The sequence below is a fragment of the Dromaius novaehollandiae genome, chromosome 2 (genome assembly GCF_036370855.1).
Source record: "Dromaius novaehollandiae isolate bDroNov1 chromosome 2, bDroNov1.hap1, whole genome shotgun sequence".
Classification (NCBI taxonomy): Eukaryota; Metazoa; Chordata; class Aves; order Casuariiformes; family Dromaiidae; genus Dromaius; species Dromaius novaehollandiae.
The window spans coordinates 140,630,993-140,653,808 of NC_088099.1; the positions used below are offsets into that span (position 1 = coordinate 140,630,993).

The following is a 22,816-nucleotide window of genomic DNA, read 5'->3' on the forward strand; positions in this document are numbered from 1 at the left end:
TGAAAGGATCAGTGCATTCAGTAGCAGCTAACACTATCTTGCTGATGATGAAATTCCTGACTTCCTTGCTGAGAGCAAATCGAGAGTGTCTTTAATGGACAGAAGGAAGAATATGTCCATTTAATGTAAGCAATAAGTGAAATAAACATTTCTTTTTCCCAGTTCACATGAAGCTGTGGTGGTGGCGTATGTTATCTTTTGTGAAGTACCACTCCCTTGTTCAAGGCATCTTCATTTCTTACAGTGTTTTGAAAGTGATACCTCTAAATCAACTGACTTTCCTTTTTAATTTTTTAATATTCTATCCTGGTGAGCTTTAAACTTTGGACTGCCGGGTGACCCGTGGAGCCTTCTGTCTTTTCAGGTATTTTCTTTGGTGATTATGTTTGCCTTTCCTTCCATGCTGGTTGAAACCTTGTGCCCAATTTTATTTACTGTAAAGATTCATAATGAATCATTTCCATTTTAGAGTTACTAACATAATAACTTCTATTCATTGAGCAATCTACTTTTAAGACCTAAACTACTTCATTTTTTTTTAATTCACAAGCAAATTGAAGAATAGAGAACTATTGTACAAGCACACAAATAGAGTAAAGATTGTTATTCTGTAATGACTTTGTTCATAGCAGGTTTAAATACGCTATTTTGAGCCATGCATGTTAACAGAGTTCAGGTAATCTAATGCCTGCTGTATAATTACATCAGTACTAATTAGTTCTGGAATAAGAATTTGAATATCCAGGGCTTGTGCTGTAATTCTTAGCTGGTAGGTTTTTTTCCTGGCCTCTACCTTGTCAGCATCTGTAGAGCTGGAAGAGTGAATTGTTTTTTTTTCTAGTTCTTTTCTCTGCAGCAACGTAAACTAGGATTATAATTAGAAAATGAAACATACAAGCAGTTAAGAGCATGATGTATGTGGTTATATGCATATATCTGGATGTATAGGCATGTATGGATATATATAGATATATTTACATACATACCTGGATATATATGTCTGTGTATATTGAAAACATTGGTGGAACATTAAAGAAAAACATTCTGGTTCAAAATGAAGCAAGCATTCTGCAATGTAATCAAAGCTGGACACCTATTTGATAGGTATAGCAGTCTCCTACTGTGGGGAAATAAGGATGAAGTTTGTCCTTCAGAGGAGCAGAAGGGGATTGTGTGTTGTCATTGAGGCTCACTGCCTGCCTGCCACCTCAGAAAAGGTAAAGGCAGGTTTCAATGGTTTTCCTATTAATGAATTAGGAGTTAATGAATGAATGAGATATTGGTTGGTGACTCTGTATCAATGGTGTTCAGAGTGGTAGAGATTAGAGAGGTATTTAATTTAATAAGAACTATTTGTGTATTTTCACCTTTGAGTACAGATATATGTCTGTGTTCTCAGTAGGGGATCTGAGATGCTTCTATAGGTTCAGCTTCCTGTGTTTGTAACCTTGTGTTTTAGACTCTTTAGTTTACAGTTCTCTATTTCCTCTCACAATAAATAAGGACTTTTAAAAATAGAACTGGTTGGAAATTTTCTATGGAACTAGAAAGTTTGTTTCTGCAGGAAAATTTTAATGACTCTAAAATTTGCATATTTGGAAGGCTGAAATAATGTTTAAAAGCCTTTTTCGGATCATGTCACCTGAAACAAGATTTGAAATATGTTCATGCTTCCTCACAAGGTGAAGTTTTCTGTAAGAGCACATGATGATATTCAAGTGCTTGACTCTCCTCTACTCATTTGGACTCCCTCATCAGATTGCTGTCCTGTTGAGTTATGGGAGCCATCTGAAGTTTTCAGAGACAATTTTCCTGAACTAGTTGTCTTTTTTTTTTTCTTTCTATTTGGGGTAGCTGGTGTTTCAAACTTTTCATTTTTAATTTGGAATGAAAGCACGCTCTCTTCGCCACTGTAAAGAGCAGTAATTTAAGAAAGATGAGGCTCTGCCCTAACAGTTAATAGAGATGGAAAGGTTGTTCTTTTGATTATCTGAATATTTGGTGAATCTTTATTTTTTTTAAAAAAGTTGCTCTAACAGTAAAGATAACAGTAAGTTTAGGACTGCAAAATTTAGAAGGTGTCGAAAGTAAAACAAGGAAGTCTATTGCTATCTAAGCTAGCTTTACGTAGAAACTTCTTCTCTGTAGTTTCACAGTCTCCTTTGATCAGCTAAAATGAGGACTGGTGTCAGCTCTCTTAGTGCCTTTGTAGGGTGCATCTCTTGCAAATTTATAAACTTGATTTTGTGTAAAGTATGACTGTAAGCCCAATTTCCCAATGCTTCGACACATTCACTGAGACTGTTCTAGAGCAGCAGGTCTCAGGCCGTGCCTTTTCAGCCCCTTTATTTTTGTACTGCTGAAGTGCCAGTGAGTTGTAAACCAATCTGTACTCCTAGACCAAAGATAGGCCTTATGTGCTCCCCCTGACCCATCTCCATCCCTTTCCTGATGAAGTTCACTGAAATTCCTTGTTTTATGTGTTCACTTTGTGGAACAAACCAATGACACCTGGAAGGGAACTACTGTGCTACTAAACAGCTTTTTTTTATTCTTTTTTTTTTGACAGTAGCAGCCTATCTAAAAAGCCAAACAAATCTGTGCTCATCCCTTAATTCACCTTGTTAACCCTGGGCAGATGCAAGGCAGGGAAGGAGTGTCTATATGTCTAACACTGCCTAACTTAAACTATCCTCTAGCTCAACCCACTTTATCATACAGGAATTTCTGTGTTTATTAAAAATTGATAATTAAATATAAATCTGAGTTCCATTGCATAGCCTAGTTCGCCTTTAGCAATTTATAAAGACCAAACAGGACACAAAATGTAGCAGAGAACAGATTACAGAATGGGGGTTTCAGTCAAATTTCAGGATTACATCTGTGGCATCTATCTCAAATCTGCTGGCTGGGGGACAGAGCCCTGCAGTCATTGCAGAGTGCTGGGGATCTGTCTTGTGTTTCTTATCTGGGTTTTCCGGTGATGTTTCATTCCTGTGGCTCAACTTTCAGCCTCGTGTTGCCTTGGGGCTGCATGGTTGGCTGGATTTGGAGGTCTGGCCAAACTGTTTCTGCTGGGAGGGAGGAAGGGATGGTAAGGGGCTATGCTCTGTAGTACAACCCTGCTGATTTCCAAAGTGTGCATGCAGAGCACTGAATGCAGCTGGAGGATAGACCTCCTTCTTCCAAAGCCTGCCTTTTCAACAAGTACTCTGTGCAAGACATGATGCATTGCTGGGCTTCTTTCCAGCTGGCTTCACCTATAGCTTTCCATTCCTTTTATTTAAACGTAGACAGTCAGGTTGATATCCCTGTGTGTGCAGTGACTCTCTAGGGAAGCCTTCCTGGCTGGCTGGCTGTGCAATAGGTGATGGTTTCTATTATTTCTATGCTTCACTTTGCAAAGTGACACTTAAACATTCCTGTGTACTAACAGCGAAAAGGCCAAGTGTATCTGCTGACTTTTACCAAAACTGGACTCATAGCTGCTGCTGGCATTTTGCAGAACACTACTGCAATACTGCTGCACTGAAAAAATAGTTATAAGAACAGATATTTTTCTGATGGGTTTTACATTCTATCAGTATTGTAACTGCATATTTAACTTTTGTCCTTTAGCTGCTGAATAAAATCTGTGTTGGTGAGCAGACGTCTGTTGTAGCAATGAACCAGCTCCCAGGCAACCCTCAGCTTTTATTTGCTTTCCTCTTGCTTCATCTCACTTCCACAAACTACAGATGACTTAATCAGTTTCAGTTCTAGCTTTCTATATGTTATTCTTCTAGTTAAAACCTGCCCTTTCTTCCAGCTCCATCAGACCTCTGAAAGGGATGGTTTTGTTTAAGATCCTGTTGCTTCATTATTTTTGTAGATTCCTACATCCTCATACATTGTTTGTATGATGTAAGGTGCTGGGTGTATAAACAGGGAAAATGCTCTTTCTCAGGTGTAGTTCCTTCAATGATCATGCAAAGCATCTATATATTTTTTAAGAGTTAATGATCTCTGTAAATGTTGTTAAATACTCAGCCATTAGTGGAAATCCACTTGCTGATTAAATCAGACAGTGGTTTTAAGAATGCATGTGCTCAGTGAATAAGATTTAGCGTTATTTATTTCAAAATTAACTGTTAATTCTCTTTTCCCCAAAAGACCATCAGGAGAATGGCCCCCAAAGAAATCAATTTTTTAGGCTTCGGTATCAATTTAATTGTTTTTGTCATTAATTGCAATGCTCAGCTGATCCACTGCAGCCATAATTTGATGCCATCTCTAGGAGACATCAATGGAGTAAGAATACTTTTTTCTTAATTTTTAGTATTTCTAGGTACAGGGAAGTGCAAATAATTACAGAAAGAAGCTTGATGTTTTTTTTTTCATGCTTGCAAGGAGGACATAAAATATTCTTCAGTGGATACTTCTTTGTTGACATACAGTGGATGTGCAGTCCCTGTTGTGCTGGTTAAATATATGATCAATGAAGTACAGTTTCTGCTTCTTAATTGGGCCTGCCTACTTTTACAACATAAAATGGAAATTTAGTAATGGTAGTGGCAATTCAAAACTCTTTTCACATAATTCATTTATTGGCCAGATCTGCATCTACTATCAACAGGTGAATGGATATACTGAAGTGATCTATTGTAGCTATAGAAATGATTATCTGAGGAAGCAGCTCATATGTTACTTCTCATAAGAATTTGTTTCAGACACTGCAGTGCTTTTAATATTTGTAGGAAACAAATGAAAATATTTAAACAAAAATATACTTTTGAAGTTGGGTCAGAATTTTGCAAGAATTCATTTATTTCTTGCTCAGCTTTTGTATCTATGAGCCAGCTGTAACTCCAGATGGAAAATATCCCAGAAAAGGTCTATCTCGTGAGCTTGAATATGTAGCCTTGGGTCCCTATGAAAATAGTTTTCTATCATCCTTCATTTGACTGTCACCACTCAGCTACTAATGTAACACATGTAAGAAAATGGAGAGGTGCTATGCTGGGCTGTTTGCATGAATAAACCAGAAACGTAAACAAGTGCACTGTTTCATTAATAGCAGAAAGTACTCAGAACTTCTTTCTTTAGTAGTATTATTTGGCATACACATAGTGATTTTGGTAGGAAGAACACTAGCACTAAAAAAAAATTCAGTGTAGAATACATTGAAAGATTTATAAAGTGTTTACCTGGAAGAGCCTGAAAAGTAATAGAGGAAAAACAAGTTTCATATGCTGGATATTTCATAGAACTTTGCTGGGTGTATTTCAATTTTTTCAGCAATGATTTAGAAGGAATCATTGTTTCATTATAAAGAAGGAGCTGGATCAGCCAAATATAAAGGCATACATGAAATAAATAGTGGGAAGTGCTATCCCAGAATATTAAAGAAGGGTAAAGAAACAGTAAATTATGCTTGACCAATGAGTTTCCATTGTGATACTGTGACTGAGCAGAAATACTAACTTTGGGTGTTTAAATAAAGGAATATTAAATTGGAGAAGTTAGTAAATTCCTGAGGGTATGTTTGAGTTGAAATTCTTGTGCCAAAGTAAGAGAAATGCAGGCTGAAGAATTGGGAAGGAGCCAGAGAAAGCTTCAAGAGTGAGGGGGGGGGGGGGGGGAAAAGTGTTCCCTCATAAGATCCTTAAGCTCAGTTTATTTTACCCTAGTGATGAACATGACTTAATGCTGCCTTACAACTATGTATTTGGGGAGGAGAGTCTTGATACCGGAGGGTTTTTAGTAATAAAGGGTAAAATGAGATTTAGTGGTTAATAGCTGATGCTAGACAAATTCAGGTTAAAAACAGAAGAAGAAAGATGTAAAGATTTAGTGCTGAGAATAATCAACCTTTTTGAAAACCTTGTCTAGGGATATGAATCTCTAAGTTTCTGCAAACAGAAATTATAATGTGCTTATACTTTGCAGTTCAGGAAGTTAGTCTGGCTGCTAGTGGTCCCTTCACTGCTTACTGTATGAGATACACAAATTTAAATCAGATCAGGAGTTAGCACCTGTGCATTAGTTGATATTAAAAGACATTCTTCCCCTGAGCATGGAACATCCCTACTATAGGTTAATAGGTTTTTTCTCATAGTCTCCCCCCCGCCCCTTTTTTTGTCTTTTGTCTGAGAGTGCTTTATCTTCAGAACAGTAAAGGAGCACCATCCAGACATGGCAGATATTTCTTAGGTGCTCATTAAAAGTGAGATGATCAGTTTATCTAAGGAGAATTGCAGTAACTTTGCAGAAGGGGGTACCTTACTATAACAGCTATTTTCTGAATCTTCAGTGCCTCCTGTAGCATGTTGCTGTGTAACAACTTTCAGATGGCCTCATGGCAAAGTTCCTCTGTTACTCTTGCTCTTTGCCTTGGGACTTAGTTGTAATAAATTGGAGAATGGAGATGCAGGTGCAAAGTTGCTCCCCCCCCCCCCCAAAAAAAAAACCCAAAACCAAAAAACAAAAAACCAAAAATACCCCACAACCCTTCTTCTCCTTTCTCTTCTCTAGGAGTCTGTGGAAAAGTCCTGTCTTCCCTGCAGGTTACAAGCATAATTAATTTCTAAAAATGTTTCTGATGATGTATTTGTTGGTCTTCCATGACAGCAACACCCTCCAGCTGTTGCGGCTTCTTATTTTTACAAAGAACTTAGAAGCTAAATCTTACCTCTCTTTTGCATCCTTTTCTTCCTTCAGCCCTTACTGAATGGCTAATAGCCATTATTCTGGCCAAAGATAGTTGTGTAAGGATCCTACCAGAACCTTTCCTAAACAGATGAATGGAGTTAGTGAAAAAGAATGTGAAAGACAAAGATACAAGCCTGTTTTTTCAATCAAATACCACAGATAAATTGTTTCAAAACATAAAATAATATAACCACATGAAGGAGTTAGAAAATGCCATTTTGATCAATAAAATTCACTTTGTTTATGGGTGTATGTGATGCTTCTAGCTGTCCTAGGAACCTGCTTTGAATGTGAAACCAATAATATTTTGCAAATCACATACTTCATTGTTTGTCAGCTTCCATGCTGCAGTGATTAAGATGTTTCCCAGATGACATGAGGCATTAGATCACTGATTTTCTTTTTCAGCTTTTATTTCACAAACCCTTTTATCACAGCATTTATTTTTCAAACCCTCCTCTCCTGCTCTGGCTGAATATATAAGCAAGATTTATAAAGCACTTTTAAAACTGATAACTGACAGAATAGGAAGATATGATTTCCCCAGGAAATATTACTTTACAAATTGATTGCAAGAAGAAAACAGAAAATGAGGGAATTAACAATGAGGCTGGGGAGAAATAACCACAGTTTAAGGGGATATCATACCTGAAGAAGGGAAAATGGGAAGAAGGAGGACCAGTCTAAGTTAGGCATTCACATTTGTCCCAGCCATATCTAAATACGAGATAATATGATATAGAGAGCAAGGGCGCTTAAGCCATAGCTTCTGTACAAAGCCTGTATTTTATGTCAAATGTAGAATCCAAACTTCTGTCTTGAAATAAAATTATCTGTGCAAATGGAGACCAATTCATTAGCTGAATTATCATAATCAACATCAATAGATGCACTGACCAGGCAAATGAAAGTTTATTTTGTATTTTACTGTTGAAGGGCCTAGCAATAATTTTTGGTATTTTTACAATTCTTATAACTATGCAGTGCTATGGAAGTGTTTATAATTTCATTTAATTTTTCTTAGTACTGTAAGTAACTGATCATATTAACTCTTTATTTTAATGGTAGGAGTAGCAGCTCATCTTGCTTAACCCATCTTGTCTATAAATGGCTGGGGGAAGAGAAGAGCTAGCAAAATACATGTCTAAGACCCTAAGACTTGTGAAGAGAATAATCATTTGAGATGCTGGCAGACTGATAGGGAAATGAATTCCAGACTCATGGGCCACTGCATAAAACACTTTGTCAATTGTTCCATCCGAACTAAAGCAATGGCATAGAGGATCAGCAGTTCTCTGCTACTGCAAGACCTTCTTGCAGAGACAGAAAAGACTTCTCAGCTAACCAAATGGCAAAATATCTAGTCATACTCCATGTGGTTTTATACTGTGATTATTACTGATAATGAGTAACCTTTGTGAATCACAGACACTGAGGTGAGGCACAGAATTTTGTGAATAAGCACTTTTTCAGTTTGTTTTGCAGTGATGGAAAAGATTTTTGAGTTGTGCAGTAATTTCAGTAAAGCAAAGCATTAAGCTTTTCAAATCTTTTAAAACAAAAGTGAAGTAAATTTTGAAGCAAAACATTGGCACTGTTAAATTCAACATATTTCATTAAAATATTTTTCTGATTTTTTTTAAATCAAAGCAGTATGAAAAGTCTGTGTGTTTTACAAAAAATAGATGTTGAGGTAAACCAGAGCATTTCACAAAATTTTATCAGAAACATTTCACACAGCTCTAGTTAATGGATTTGAGGATGGGATTTTGTGCCAGTTGTAATGAGATCACATTTCACATCAGCTTCTACCTAGTGTGCTAGATCAAAATATAAATGATAATAGTGCCAATATATTTGTGTGAATGGTAACAACAGTTTCGCTACACATGGATGAATATAAACTGCGTTGGACCCACTTTTACCCTGGGCACCTGTGACCTAATCAGGATTGAGACATTTGTCCTGTGGATCCATATCAATACTGTTTCACTCTTTCAGTTCTTTGTTATTTGTTAGTTCTCTTTCTAGCAAGCAGTAATGTTTGTGCTGTACAGAAGTGATAATTTAGTTTTGAAACTCTAGGAAAGTGATTTCAGCTTAGACATGGCAGCGTAGCAGCTAGTCTTCTCTATGACCTTGAGTGATGTGATTAGCAAGTTACTGTTGTAACTTGTCACTGAGTTGTCACTGTTCTGTTCTGCATCTGCACCATTGTGCTTGTGATCTGATCAGCTTTTGCAAATCTATTTGGGGTCACTAGTATAGGGTATGTTATAAAGTACGATAGAATGAATTTCTAACTTTCTGCTCATTGACCGGTGAAATAAATTCTCCATTCATGATTTAGAAACAAAATTACGGGACTAGTGGAACTAACCCATGCAAATTTTTCCAACCAGGTGTATAGTTTTAATTATGTTCTTTGTGAATATTCAGTGTTCAAAGTTAATATTTGTGTTTTGCTGAAGTTCAGGAATGTTTTCATATACTCAGTGGGAATAATTACGTTGTAGTCAAAGCTGAAACTCAGTTCTGAATATAAGCAGTAGCTGTAAAGATTTTTTTCCTTTTTATTTATTATCCATGCAAATAATTAAATTTTGATTCCATTTTTACTAAACTTCTCCTACAATTGAAAACTGAATTTCTGTTTATGCTTTGCCTTGAACAGTTAAAACTTTCTAACTAGGAGGTGGCTGAGTTGTAGTAGCTGGGTCTTAAAGCTTTATGTATATGCAGCAGATTTACAGCATGAATAGTGATGTGCTACAGATAATGATTTCCATTATAGAGGCCTCATCCTCTGGAAAGGGCTGTGTCTAAGTAATGTGAGTATGCTCCCATAGGCATTGGGCATATGTTTTGGGGAAGCAAGGGAATATACTATGTATATGTGCTTAAATCTGACACTTTGGGAAGCACCAGATCTACTATGAGTTCAGCAATGTTATGGAAGAGAGCTCGCCTTGCCACTAGAAACTGTGTCCTGGTCAGGCAGGAAGGTTGGGCATTGCAGCCCTCAAATATCGGGGTTTTAGTCTAAATGCATGCAAGTGAGACAGAAATGAATGGCTGGGCTGGGCATGCAAAACAGTGCTAAGGGAGGCTGTAGAGCTACCCAGCTTTACCACATTAACTGAATGAGTCAAGCTAGACTGACACCTGGATGGGCAGCAGTAAGTGTAGGTGAAATGTTCTCCCTACTCACCAGATGCTTTGTTGATCAAGCTGTAGCATCTGCAGCGTGTGCTAACTTCTCCTCTAGAAGAGCTTTTTCTCAGATTGACCAAATAGCTGAAGTCATTCGCTCCACAGCGTTGCCTCAGCCAGGGGCTGTTGGTGGAGAGATGTCTTTTTGCTTCACTGCGAGAGCTGCCCAGAGCTGCAGTGCTGTTACTCTTAGTGTAAAGGCTTGCAGCAGCAGGGGTGTAAAGGCATGAAATGGTACCTGTGACCCAGTGTGCACGTCAAGGAGTGCTCATTCTAGGAGCTTTCAAAATACCAAAGATGACATGTGTGTGGTTCAAGAAAGCATGTTTTGTCTCTTTGACTTCTTAACAGTTGTCTCAATAAAATAACATTTTCTCCTGGTACATATTCTTCAGTGAGATAATGTGTGATCTGGATTATAAGACAAATGACTTTTTGTGGAATATATAGATAATATACTAAATGCTTGTTATGTATCAGTATAATTTAATAATACTGAGACCATCTTTTATTTATTCTGTGACACTATTGCTTTTATAGTTCCTTCTTTGGTGCTACTGCTGTCAATAGTTTAAGTAATTCTACATGGCATAATTGCCATATTATGGCCATCACAATCAGTTATGTGTTACATTTATATTAAAAAAGAAACCCTCTTAATTTGGGAAGTATAACTTAATCCACACTTCATAAATATCTATTTTATTTCACGTATTCCATTTTTGAAACACAGTTTGTCCTCTCTGTCCCCTTCATTGCCATTTCTGCTTTCAGCCAGTATTCACAAAAAGGTATTAGAAAGTTTTCCCATCTCTGAATGACATCTGATGGCTATTCCATCTTATTTGAACTTCCCGCTAGATCTTACAAATTGCCAGTTATAGCATTTTTGGCTGCAGTATCCTTGTCCTGCTTAGCATTTTGTGACTAGTGTTGGACTTATTTTATATGCAGGACTTGTATATGTTCCTTTTGGTCCAGAGGCAACATCCCTGTAGTATCTCAGAGCTGATCTGTGAAACTGAGACATTACCCTTCACTCTAAAACCAAAGAGTAAACAAGTCCTGATATTTTGGAAAAACCTGCAAAGACTTAGAATGCACATTGCAATGTACATTGCAAAGAGGCATGTCACCATGTGAAAAGTTTCCTTGGGTTGCCTGTTATGTTACTTCAAGATTGATGGCCCTTTTACTGTTTATCTTAGGTACTGATATAATATTGAGTGTCAGGTTACAGAAAGGCATAGAATATTCTTTTATGTAATAATGGAGTGTCTTTCTCCTTTCTCTTTGTAACTGAAGTTTTCTGATTGACTGCACCTTTATTGCTCAAATAGTCCACTTATTTGTTCTACGGACATTGCAGGAGCTTTTGAGCTTGTATTTCCAATATACTATAATTTGAAGTAAACTTTCCTGCCATTATGGTCACATTACACCGCAACTCAGAAAGAAAATTCACTATGGTCCCACTAAATGTGTGACAGTTTAGGATGGGATTACATAAGTACATTGTCAGTAACTTAACTGTTAAAAGATATGCGCATGTGAGATTATGATATTTTGCAGCTTTCAATCATTTTAGTAAGTGAAATGAGAAAATATATTGAGGCACGTGATACAACTTCTGTGCAGCTCAGTGGAGTGCATGACGTGCGTTTTGTACATTGCCGTTGTTCCTAGATATGCACTTTGGTAAGATAATGTTCATCTTCAGATTTAAGCTTAGTTACTCCCTCCTGTTGGTGTCATGTGAAAGGCAATAAAGCCATAATGGGGCAGAGAGTGAGGCCAAAGAGGAACTACATTAAGGGAAAGATAGTTGCACAATATCCATGTCCTTTTGGACATACCCTTATCCACCTCATGGCTGGGGGAGAGTTGACCTGAAGCCTTGCACATTCCCCCTGTGAAAGGAATTTGAATAGCGATCTGTAAGTGTGGTGTAGGTGCCTTTTCCCCTGCTGCTCTGCTCAGCTGTAAATGCTTCCATGGTCTTTACCAGCTGCTGAGAGATGATGAAGATTGGAGGTGTGAAACAGGCAGGGAATATCCAATAATGCGATCAGGTCCTAAATGGTGTGCAGATTGTCAGTATTGCATTTCCAGCAGAGTGGGTTTTTTGTATACTTCACATCCATCAATAACCCTGGCAGAGGTAAGGGCTAGTAGACTCTGCTGCTTTCTGAATTTGCAGGATTTTGATCAGATTCCTCTTCCTGAAGAAACTTCAGTGCTTAGAATTAATCATAAGGCAGCATTATGGGATATTGAAGACAAAGGTTGGCAGCCACAGAGCTGCTAAAAGTACCTGTGACCCAGTGTGTATGTAAAGGAGTGCTTGAAATGTATCTTTGATTTTTATTGCAGAACTAGCCCTTTTAGATTCATGGATAAGCTACTGCACACAAGCTGCAATGCTCTTTGACTTCTAACTAGTCCTTCCAGCTAGTGTTACTTGCAGAAGATGGAGTGCCATGATGCTGAGGACGAGCGTGACTTCAGTCCTGTGCTCCAAAAATATGGGCTTTTATAACCAGTGGAAAAAACCAAATTTATTTCTGAGAGAATTCTCCATAAGGTTGAATGATGATAGGACCTCAGTGTATCCATGCATAGCCAACTTGCTTTATGTTTGTATGCTGAAGTGGCAATGTGAGTGATGTTCATGTTGGCAAAAAAATGAGAAAGTAGAAATTCATATATGGAAATTCATTTGTACAAGTGAATGACTGATCATGGTTTAGTAAATCTTTACAGCAGTTAGTGTTAATACTTTCAAAGTCTTTGCAATCGATTAAGTCCTTTATTTGTTCCTTCTTTCAGGAATCTTTCATACATTGTGAATTTGTCAAAGTTCCTGTGTCTATCTTCTGTTATCTTAATTTTTTTTGTCAGAATTACTGAGGAGTAAACCTGTTTTAAAAAGGGGACATTTCTGATTTTTCAAAATTGAATAGAGGCATAGTAACTGGGCATTATGTCACATATTTAGTGGATGCAGATGTTTAAAAAGGGTGCAAACCCTGTTTCAAATAAGCCTCAGACAGGGCTATGTACTATGCTTCTTTAGTAGAAAAAATATAATTAGGAGTGTGTTTCAAAGCTTTGCCCATTTCCTGTTCCTTCTTAGTCATATGCTGATGTCACTAACGTGATTTGAAATAGTATCTACCAGTTATCACAAATGCTTTACACTTAGTGATGAGTTATTAGACTGTATTCATTTGTTGGCTTTACCTCCTGCCACCCTGGTGCTCCATCTGCTGCTTACTTTTGCTGTTTGGTTTTTTTAAACTAATATATACATATTAGAGGAAAGAGGCAAAGCACTGAATATGTTGTTCAGGGAAGACAGAAGATCTGGAGTTAATGAAAGACTTCAAAAGGAGAAAATGAAAGGTTTATGGCGTATATACACACTGACAACAATTTAACTAAAAGTGTGACTTTTAAACTAATTTATCTGAACTGATATGTTGAATGTAGATGCCTAGACCTGAGTTGTTATGTGGTTTATCATAATTAACATGCAATCAAAAGGTTTAATGAAGCTGATTTAGCATACGTTCGTTTAAATGTGTGACATACTTGTGTTTTGTCAAGTCCTGGCTGGTAAGGGAAGGAGGGAGGAAAAATACAGGTAAGGTATTCTAAAGGTAAATATAGGTAAAGTCTTTTGAAAAAGTATCATTATATTGTCCATCTGCTTGGACAAAAAGTTGTTTTGTTGCAGTCTGCCACACAAAATTAGTCAGTGTTGAGAGTGTGCAGTTCTTTTCTTCTTCAGTCCCTCTTTGAAGATGGCTTTATTGATCTTTTCTGAAAGAGGTGCTTTTGCTTTTGAATTATAATTTTATTAAATATTTTTTCACAGTTGGGTTTTAAAACTCTTCTTTATGTAACCCACTCAGATCTGTTGACTACTGATGTATGAAATTAATGACTGGTTGTACTTAACTCTAAAATTACTGCAAATGTCTGCAAAAATATAGGTGAATGTGGGAACTGCTTGGATGGTAGGTTTCTGGAGAAAACCTAGCAGTTTGGGAATTTTCGTGATGAAAATGGCTTTATTGCTCCTGATAAGGTGTGATTTTAGTTAAATTATGATAAAGAAAAGCAAGAAATGTCTACAGTGCTTAGAAAAAGGTAAAGTTTGCAAAGCACTACAAGTAACTGTTTGAACTGACTGTACATGTGATTATCAAAATGTTGGTTAATGGAGGTGTTTGGGTTTTTATTTAGGAGGATAGGAATACTTTCACTTGAACTAGATTCTGACTTCCTGAATTTGCTTTTATGATGTTACTGCGATAACAAACAGAAAGCTCAAATACTTACCCTTGCAATTCTTGATACAGCATAGCTGATGCACAGACTTCACACAAGTTCTGGCATTGGAGATATGTCAGCAGAGGAACTTAGTAGGCCCAACTATAGGGACTATGGTTTCCATAATAGAAAGAATGAAAAACCATGACAACAATGGAGTTATTTTAATTGACAGTGGTAGGTGAAAACTGGTATTATTGGAACACGAGTTTTATCTTCCTTTTGATAAGGTTGTCCAACGAGTAAAGTAAATGAGGCAACAGGAGCTGCGCTGGCAGTGGTGTGAAAAACATCCTCATGATATTTCTGAGTTAGGTCTTTTTATCTTCTCAGAAAAGTGATGGCCACTCCCATCAAAGCCAAATTAGCAGTTGGGTTGGAAGAAGGAACTTCTTGGATGAAGGAACACTGCATATACTGGGAATATCAGCCTGTTTTTGTCATGTCTGAATGACTGTTCTAAAGTACTGATGTTTTGGCTTAGATGGTTCTCTGCCTGACTCTAGCCAGTGCTGTGCACTTTGAATAAAACTCCTGCTTCCTCAGCATGGGATTTCATTCTCCAGATTGCTGTTCCAAAGATGAGAAGGATAAAACCTGACTGTCTAGCTCTGATAAGCCTGCAGACCACTTTAAAAAACCACAAGGTCAAGTAGATTTCAAGAATTCATGACCAGCTAAAGGAAGTGCATTTTCTAGGATAGGATGTCTTTCCTTTTAGAAAATAACAAATTTGCCTTTGATAGGATAGAGCATTGAAAATGGAGCACTAATATCTGAAATGAACTCAGCCTTCCCTTTTGAACAGGTTGCCTTGGGGGAAAAGCAGATGAATAGGACTATCTTTGTTTTTGTTACTGTCTCTTGAGGGCAGTTCCTACTGCAGTGGCCAGTAGAAAAATTTTAAAGCTAAGGCTTCCAATGTGAAGCTGTGCCGTTATTGCTTCTGCTTAATGAATGGAACAATATTAGTACAAGGATTAAAATATACATCATTTGAGTGATATACAGTAGGTTTAAAATTCCACCTTAGTGAACATTTGGTGAACAAACAGCACGACCCATTTGGTTTGGTGGAGGTGCCTGGATTGTAGCAGCTGAGGAAATAGGGCACCTAATGGACCACTGAGAGAATAAGCGGCATAAGGGAAGCTGTAGGGAAGGTGGACAAGCTGAATTTAGATGCTCTGCCTTATTAAACTGAAAGAATGAAATGCAGCTACAAGATTATTATTTAATGTGGATACACATCAGTTAGGTTAAGTCAAGAGGCTTTATGTGCTGTGAACTGGGAGCTTTAGTTGGTTGCTAAGGTGACTTCATTCTTCCAGACACTTTTTCTTTGACATTTCACACACTGCCTTCAAGCCAAATGTGTACAACTGTACTGCTTGCTTCACTGTCAGCTGTTGTGCTAGGGACAGGGTGAGAGTGTGTCATTATTTGCAGTTACCAAGTAGAAGACAGGACCTGTCTCTTTGCAACAAGAAACTTAATGCAAAGTGAAAGTGAGAAATAACTGGCAGTGGAAATGTATTTACCATTACCCAAGGCAAAGGCTTACGACTATATCTGGAGGACTTTGCTGAACTTTTGGCATCACGTTTCTGTAGTAACTTCAATTTGTCCCATCTCCTGAAAACAGCTCCAGATAATCCCAGAATCATAGAGTGGTTGAGGTTGGAAGGGACCTCGGGAGATCATCTCATCTAACCCCCGTGCTCAAGCAGGGTCACCTAAAGCACATTGCTCAGGATTGTATTCAGATGACTTTTGAATATCTCCAAGCAAGGAGACTCCACACCCTCTCTGGGCAACCTGCTTCAGTGCTCAGTCACCCTCACAATAAAGAATTTTTTCCTTATGTTCAGATGGAGCTTCCTGTGTTTGTTTGTGCCTGTTGCCTCTCGTCCTATTGCTGGGCACCACTCAGAAGAGTCTGGCCTCATCTGTTTGACACCCTCCCTTCAGATACTTATACACATTGATAAGATTCTCCCTCAGGTGGAAGAGTCCCAGCTCTCTCAGCCTTTTCTTCTATGAGATATGCTACAGTCCCTTCATCATCTTAGTAGCCCTTTACTGGACTAGCTCCAGTAGCTCCATGTCTGTCTTGTACTGGGGAGCCTAGAATTGGACACAGTACTCCAGATGCAGTCACACCAGGGCCTCATCCTCTTGACACCCTCCCTTCAGATACTTATACACATTGATAAGATCCCCCACTCAGCCTTCTCTTCTCCAGGCTGAAGAGTCCCAGCTCTCTCAGCCTTTCCTCATATGAGAGATGTTCCAGTCACTTTATCATCTTAGTAGTCCTTCACTGGACTTGCTCCAGTAGCTCCATGTCTCTCTTGTAGTGGGGAGCCCAGAACTGGACACAGCACTCCAGATGTGGCCTCACCAGGGCTGAGTAGAGGGGGAGGATCACCTCCCTTGACCTGCTGGCAATGCTCTTCATAACGCAGCCCAAGATACCATTGGCCTTCTTGGCCACAAGGGCACATTGCTGGCTCATGGTCAAATTCTTGTCCACCAGGACTCCCAGGGCCTTCTCCTCAGAGCTGCTCTCCAGCAGGTCAGCCCCCAGCCTGTACTGGTGCATGGGGTTATTCCTCCCCAGGTGCAGGACCCTGCACTTCCCTTTGCTGAACTTCATGAGGTTCCTCTCTGCCCATCTCTCCAGCCTTTCAAGGTCCCTCTGAATGGCAGCACAGCCCTCTGGTGTCTCAGCTGCTCCTCCCAGTTTTGGATCATCAGCAAACTTGCTGAGGAGGCACTCTGTCCCTTCATCCAGGTCACTGATGAATAAGCTGAACAATACTGGACCCAGTATTGACCCCTGGGGGACACCGCTAGCTACAGGCCTCCAACTGGACTTTGTGCCACTGATTACAACCCTCTGAGCAATGTCATTCAGCCAGTTCTCAGTCCACCTCACTGTCTGCTCATCTAACCCACACTTCCTGAGTTTGGCTGTGAGGCTGTTATGGGAGACAGTGTCTAAAGCCTTACTGAAGTCAAGGCAGACAACAGCCACTGCTCTCCTCTCATCTACCCAGGCAGTCATTCCATTATAGAAGGCTATCAGGTTGGTGAAGCATGATTTCCCCTTTGGGAATCCATGCTGATTACTCCTGATTACCTCCTTATCATAACTTCACATGTTTAAAGATGGCATCCAGGATGATCTGTTCTATCACCTTTACAGGGATCAAGGTGAGGCTGACTGGCGTGTCATTCCCTGGGTCCTCCTCTTTGCCCTTTTTGAAGGCTGGAGTGACTTTAGTTCTTCCAGTCCTCAGGCACCTCTCCTGTTCTCCATGACCTTTCAAAGATAACTGAGAGTGGCCTAGCAATGACATCCACCAGCTCCCTCAGCACTCATGGGTGCTTCCCATCAAGGCCCATGGAGCTGTGGATGTCAAGTTTGCCTAAATGATCTCTAACTCGATCCTCCTCAGCCAAGGGAAAGTCTACCTTTCTCCAGACTTTCTCCCTGGTTTCCAGGATCTGGGATTCCTGAGGGCTGGCCTTTGCAGTAAAGACTGAAGCAAAGGAAGCATTCAGTATCTTTGCCTTCTCTGTGTCCTCCAACACCAGGGCTCCTGTCCCATTCAGTAGCAGGCCTGCATTTCCCCTAGTCTTCCTTTTGTTATGTATCTATAGAAGCCCTTCTTGTTGTCCTTGACATCCCTTGCCAAATTCAACTCCAAATGGGCCTTGGCCTTCCTAGTTACACCCCAGAAAATTGGACGATGTTCCTGTATTTGTCCCAAGTGGCCTGTCCCTGCTTCCACATTCTGTACACTTCCTTCTTCTGTTTGAATTTTGCCAGAAGCACCTTGTTCATCTATGCAGGTCTCCTATGCCCTTTGCTAGACTTCTTGCTCATTGGGATGCACCGTTCTTGAGCTTGAAGGAGGTGATCCTTGAATATTAACCAGCTTTCTTGGACTCCTCTTCCTTCTAGGGCCCTATCCCATGGGATTCTTCCCAGAAGGTCCCTGGAGAGGCCAAAGTTTGCGCTCCTGAAGTCCAGGGTTGTGATCCTACTTTTTGCCCTCCTTCCTCTTCACAGGATTCTGACCTCCACCATCTCATGGTCACTGTAGCCAAGGTTGTCCCCAGCCTTCACATCTCTAGCCAGCGCTGTCTTGTTAGTACAAGGCCAAGCAGCGTACCACTCCTTCTCCCATCACCTGTGTCAGAAAGTTATCATCAATGCTCTCCAGGAACCTCCTGGATTGCTTGTGCCTTCCTGCATTGTTCCTCCAGTAGATATCAGGGTGGTTAAAACCCCCATGAGGACCAGGGCCTGTGATCGTGAGGCTGCTTGCATATGTCTGTAGAAGGCCTCATCTACTTCCTCTTCCTGATCAGGTGGCGTGTAGCAAACACCCACAACAGTGTCACCCGTGTTAGTCTGCCCTTTAATCCTTACTCAGAAGCTCTCAACCCACTCATCATCCGCCCCTAGGCAGAGCTCCATACATTCCAGTTGCTCTCTTACATAAAGGGTGACTCCCCCAGCTCGCCTTCCTTGCCTGTCCTTCCTAAAGAGCTTGTCCTTGTCCATAGGAGCATTCAAGTCATGTGAGCTATCCCACCATGTCTCTGTGTTCATTTGTGTACAGGCACTTCAGAGAGGTATTTGAGCATGCATATTTGCCAGGAGGGGTGCAAGAGGGTTCCCCGTAGTCTTGTCTTGTAAGTATTTCCTTAGCTTCATGCAATTGTTGGAGGTATTCCTACTTGAGCCCTGGTTTGCTGGCTGCATGGTCTCTATAACTCTCCCCTTCCCCCATCTTTCCTAGTTTAAAGCCCTCCTTACTAGGTTGGCCAGCCTTTCGGCAAAGATGCGTGTGCTCCATCTGGTGAGGTGGATCCTCTCTCTCCCAATCAGTTGTCGATCTTCGGACAAGGTCCCATTGTTATAGAAACCAAAACCCTGTTGCTGACACCAGCGGCGCAGGCTGTTGTTTACCTGAAGTATTCGTCTACTCCTCCTTCCATCCTTCCCTCTCACTGGCAGGATTGAGGAGAAAATGACCTGGGCCCCCGGACCCATGACCACTGTCCCTAGAGCTCTGAAATGCCATTTGATACTTTTCAAGTTGCCCTTGGTATTGTTGATGCCCATGTGGAAGAGCAGCAGGGGTTGATAGTTGGATGGGTGGACAAGCCTTATCAGCCTTTCCATGACATCCTGGATCCGAGCCCCCAGCAGGCAGCAAACTTCTCTAGACAAGAGGTCAGGTTGGCAGATGCTTCTGTCCCCTGCAGGAGAGAGTCACCCACAACAATCACTTGCTATTTCTTCCGGGTATTCCTGTGTGGCACGGGGTCTGTCAGCTCAGTTGCTTCACTTGAAGCCGTGCTCAGCTCCTCCTCGGTTGGACTGTTCATCAACTGCAGGTTTTCGGGAGGAGCAAAAGCCTTTCTTCTCATATGAGAAGTGACCATTTTCCAGCTGTTACTTCTACAGAGTTATGACTTTTGCCTTAAACATTTCTTGGTACATAAAGTGCAAGCAAACCATAACCCCAAACAAGCCATCTCTCCCCAGCGGAAACAGGACTAAGCTGCTGCAACCCCCGAAATGGTCTCCCTGCGACCACCCAGGACACATCGAGCCTGCACTGAATGAGACCACAATCGGGCAGAGACTTTGGGATCTGGACTGTAAATTATTGTCCGTTTTTAGCACAACTTCTATAAAACGTGCTTGGCATGAGCGGCTAAATTTGCTGAAGCCTTAGGCCGCACTCCCTAGTTCAGTGAGAAAGGGGCCTGGAGCTGGTGCAGGCGGGAAAGATAAGGGAGTTACCAGCAGTTTGCATTCCTGTGCACTGCTGAAACAGTGCTAATTGCTGGAGTTACCGCCTCTTTGTCAGGACCTTGAGAGATAATGGCTGGACCCAAGAATGGAGACACACCTGTCAGCAGAAACGGCAACAGTAAACGGCCTACTTAGGGACAGTGAGGAGACCCAATAAAGAGCAGGAGACCCCAGACCCAGATATTACTATTGGTCTGAACTACCACGTGAGGGGTGGGAAACTTAATTTAAAAAAGCTATAATTGCCGAGGGATTTCTTTGTCTGGTCTGTCGCGCTCTTGCTCTCGCGCTCTCTCTGTGTCTCTGTCTCGTCCCTGGTCCCTCTCGTCCCTGGTCCCTCGCCCCTTGTCGGAGGCACCCAGCTTGAGCTGTCATTCGAACGGAGTCGGCGGAACATCATCGGCCTTGGAGTGGTGGTAGCTAGCTTCTCTCCTTTTCCAACTTTCTCTGTCTTTTCCCCTTACCCTTGTTCTGTTCCCCTCTTCCCTTCGCCTCCCCTTCGCCTCCTCCCCCCACCTTTTCTCCCCACTTCGTGGAAAATAAAGTTAAAAGGTTGTACGGTATTTGACTGGTTTTAGGGTCTTAATTTCGTCCTTGGGATCATAATGAAACCTTCCCGATATTGGATCGGGACACACCATAAAGCAATAGCATGCATAACAGAAAGAAAGAAAAAAAAAATTTTAGCCTTCACTAGTCCTCTTCCTCTATTTCTGAGAGTGCTAGAAGATGACTGTACCATAAATAAACTCCACCTTTGCTCTTAACTTGGATGATGTATTAAACCCTGTGTGTGAGAACATCTAGGTAGTTGGGTTTGGCTCTAGCAGGCATACTGCAATTTTATCTCAAGTTACTCTCCTCACTTTGATATCACGCTTATCCACAAAGGCAGTAAGGTCTGGGCTGCATCACAGAGCCTGCCCCATTGCAGAATCCTTGAATGCAGGCATGGCAGATACCAACAAGTGGTAACTCTGCCATATTTCTGAGCTATGCCAATTTTGTGTCCCTGACCAATATAAATACAATTGAGTGAAGCTCTATTTTGTTAGTATAACTGTCTACACAAAGGATTTTGCTGGGAAAAGCTGAACAATATCCCATTGACTGCACTTGTCATACTGTATGTGCCATTGCTGAAGACTTTATATTAACAGCTGTAGCTGTGTTCAAAGTTGACATATAGGATTCCTGAAATACAGACCCTCTTAAAGTTAATAACCTGCTCCCTGAAATGTGAGGGAGTTCAATGTGTTGCAGCTTAAGAATCAGGGAAGTGGCAGGAGCTGTACATTAAAGGAGGCTATATTGCCAATTTCTGGGCTGCAGAAGTGCAAGTTTCTATACACAGGTTTACAGATAAACTCACTGAGGCAGATTCAGGCAGGTGGAGGGCAGGGGTGGGAAATAAAGGTGGCATGCATTTGGAGGAGAAAAAGAGAGAATTTATTTGGTTCACCCCTTCTTACAAAGCTAAGAGTCGAGTAGTATGAATAAATTTTAGAATTAAGTGCATACATAGAAGATCTCATGTTTATGTTCCTGTCTCCACCTATTAGTTATTTTGATGCTCTCCCTACATTTCTCTTATAATTTTTTTTGTTTGTTTAGGTTTAGATTTTCAGTTCTGTACATGTTGTTGTGAAGATTTCCTACCTGGGTTCCTCTTGTTCTTGTAAAGTGCTGATGAAAAATATTCTGGAACTCAGCCTTTCTGAACCTGTGTCAAGCCATGTTTCCAAAATTTAAGGCATCCTTGATCCCCAGTTGCTCTTGTAATGTTGTGATGTTTTCATATTTAGGTGAGTCCCTCAAATCAACAGGAATTAGTTTATCTCAGCATCAGCTCTAGGCTGTGTTTTTCATCTGTAAATTAATTGTTGTTAATTCAGAAAATAAGGTAAAATGAAATTCTCCCTGTCCTTTCCCCACAAAACAGTTCATAGTTGTGTAGAAAGCCCACAGGTGCCTTAGATGCTGAATTTCTAATATCATGGGGTTTTTTGTTTTTCAGATGGGTCCATCTTTCGTTAACTCAACATTCCAGTCCAAAATAACGGAAGCAGCTGATATTGTTGTTGGAATATCTTATACGGTATTTGGTAAGTATGATTTCATAGTAAGTATTTTTACGGAGTTTTTGCTGTATTTGAAGTGGTAATTATTTCATATTCTGGAGAATGTCAGAAGAATGAAGCAACTTGAAATTCAAATTTACTTGACGTAGATGAACTTCTAAATTTTCATAAAAGGAAAAAAAAAAGCATAGGGTGACATCATTAAAAGGCTTTCAATCTGTGATTTATGTTAGGAACAGCAACTTTATTCAGTATTAGGAACCCTGGCAGTTCTAGGCATCTGCGCGATCACTGTTAAGTCTAAATGACTTAACGACTTAACTGTTAGTCTAAACGACTCTCTTCCACTTGTCATTGCAAAGCACAGAGCATACTCTGACTCCGCATAGTGCCTGAGGTAGCATACCAAAAAGCCATAATTTTAACATGTCTAGGAAGGGTGCAAAAAAGATCAGGGATATGGCCAATGTCCACAGTCACTGTATTACAAGGTAAGATTTTTAGGAAGTGGACTATGCTGCTACAGAAGAGGCAAATTTCTCCTCTATAGTCCTGATCTGACCTAGGAGAAAAATTCAGACCCAATCCTAAAGCTATTGACCAGCGTAACCGTGAACCAGAGGGCAGGACACGCAACCCAGACATCTGAGAC

At 40.3% G+C, this 22,816-nt stretch overlaps 1 protein-coding gene across 1 annotated transcript in view; it reads left to right on the forward strand.

The window, feature by feature from the left end:
- The window catches only part of LOC112994956 (opsin-5-like), a 63,741-nt gene that overhangs the window by 21,111 nt on the left and 19,814 nt on the right, over window positions 1–22,816 (forward strand). Inside the window, exon 2 of the mRNA XM_064507613.1 lies at window positions 22,101–22,188. Coding sequence (XP_064363683.1) covers window positions 22,101–22,188 — 88 coding nt within the window. The remainder of the gene's footprint in view (window positions 1–22,100; window positions 22,189–22,816) is intronic.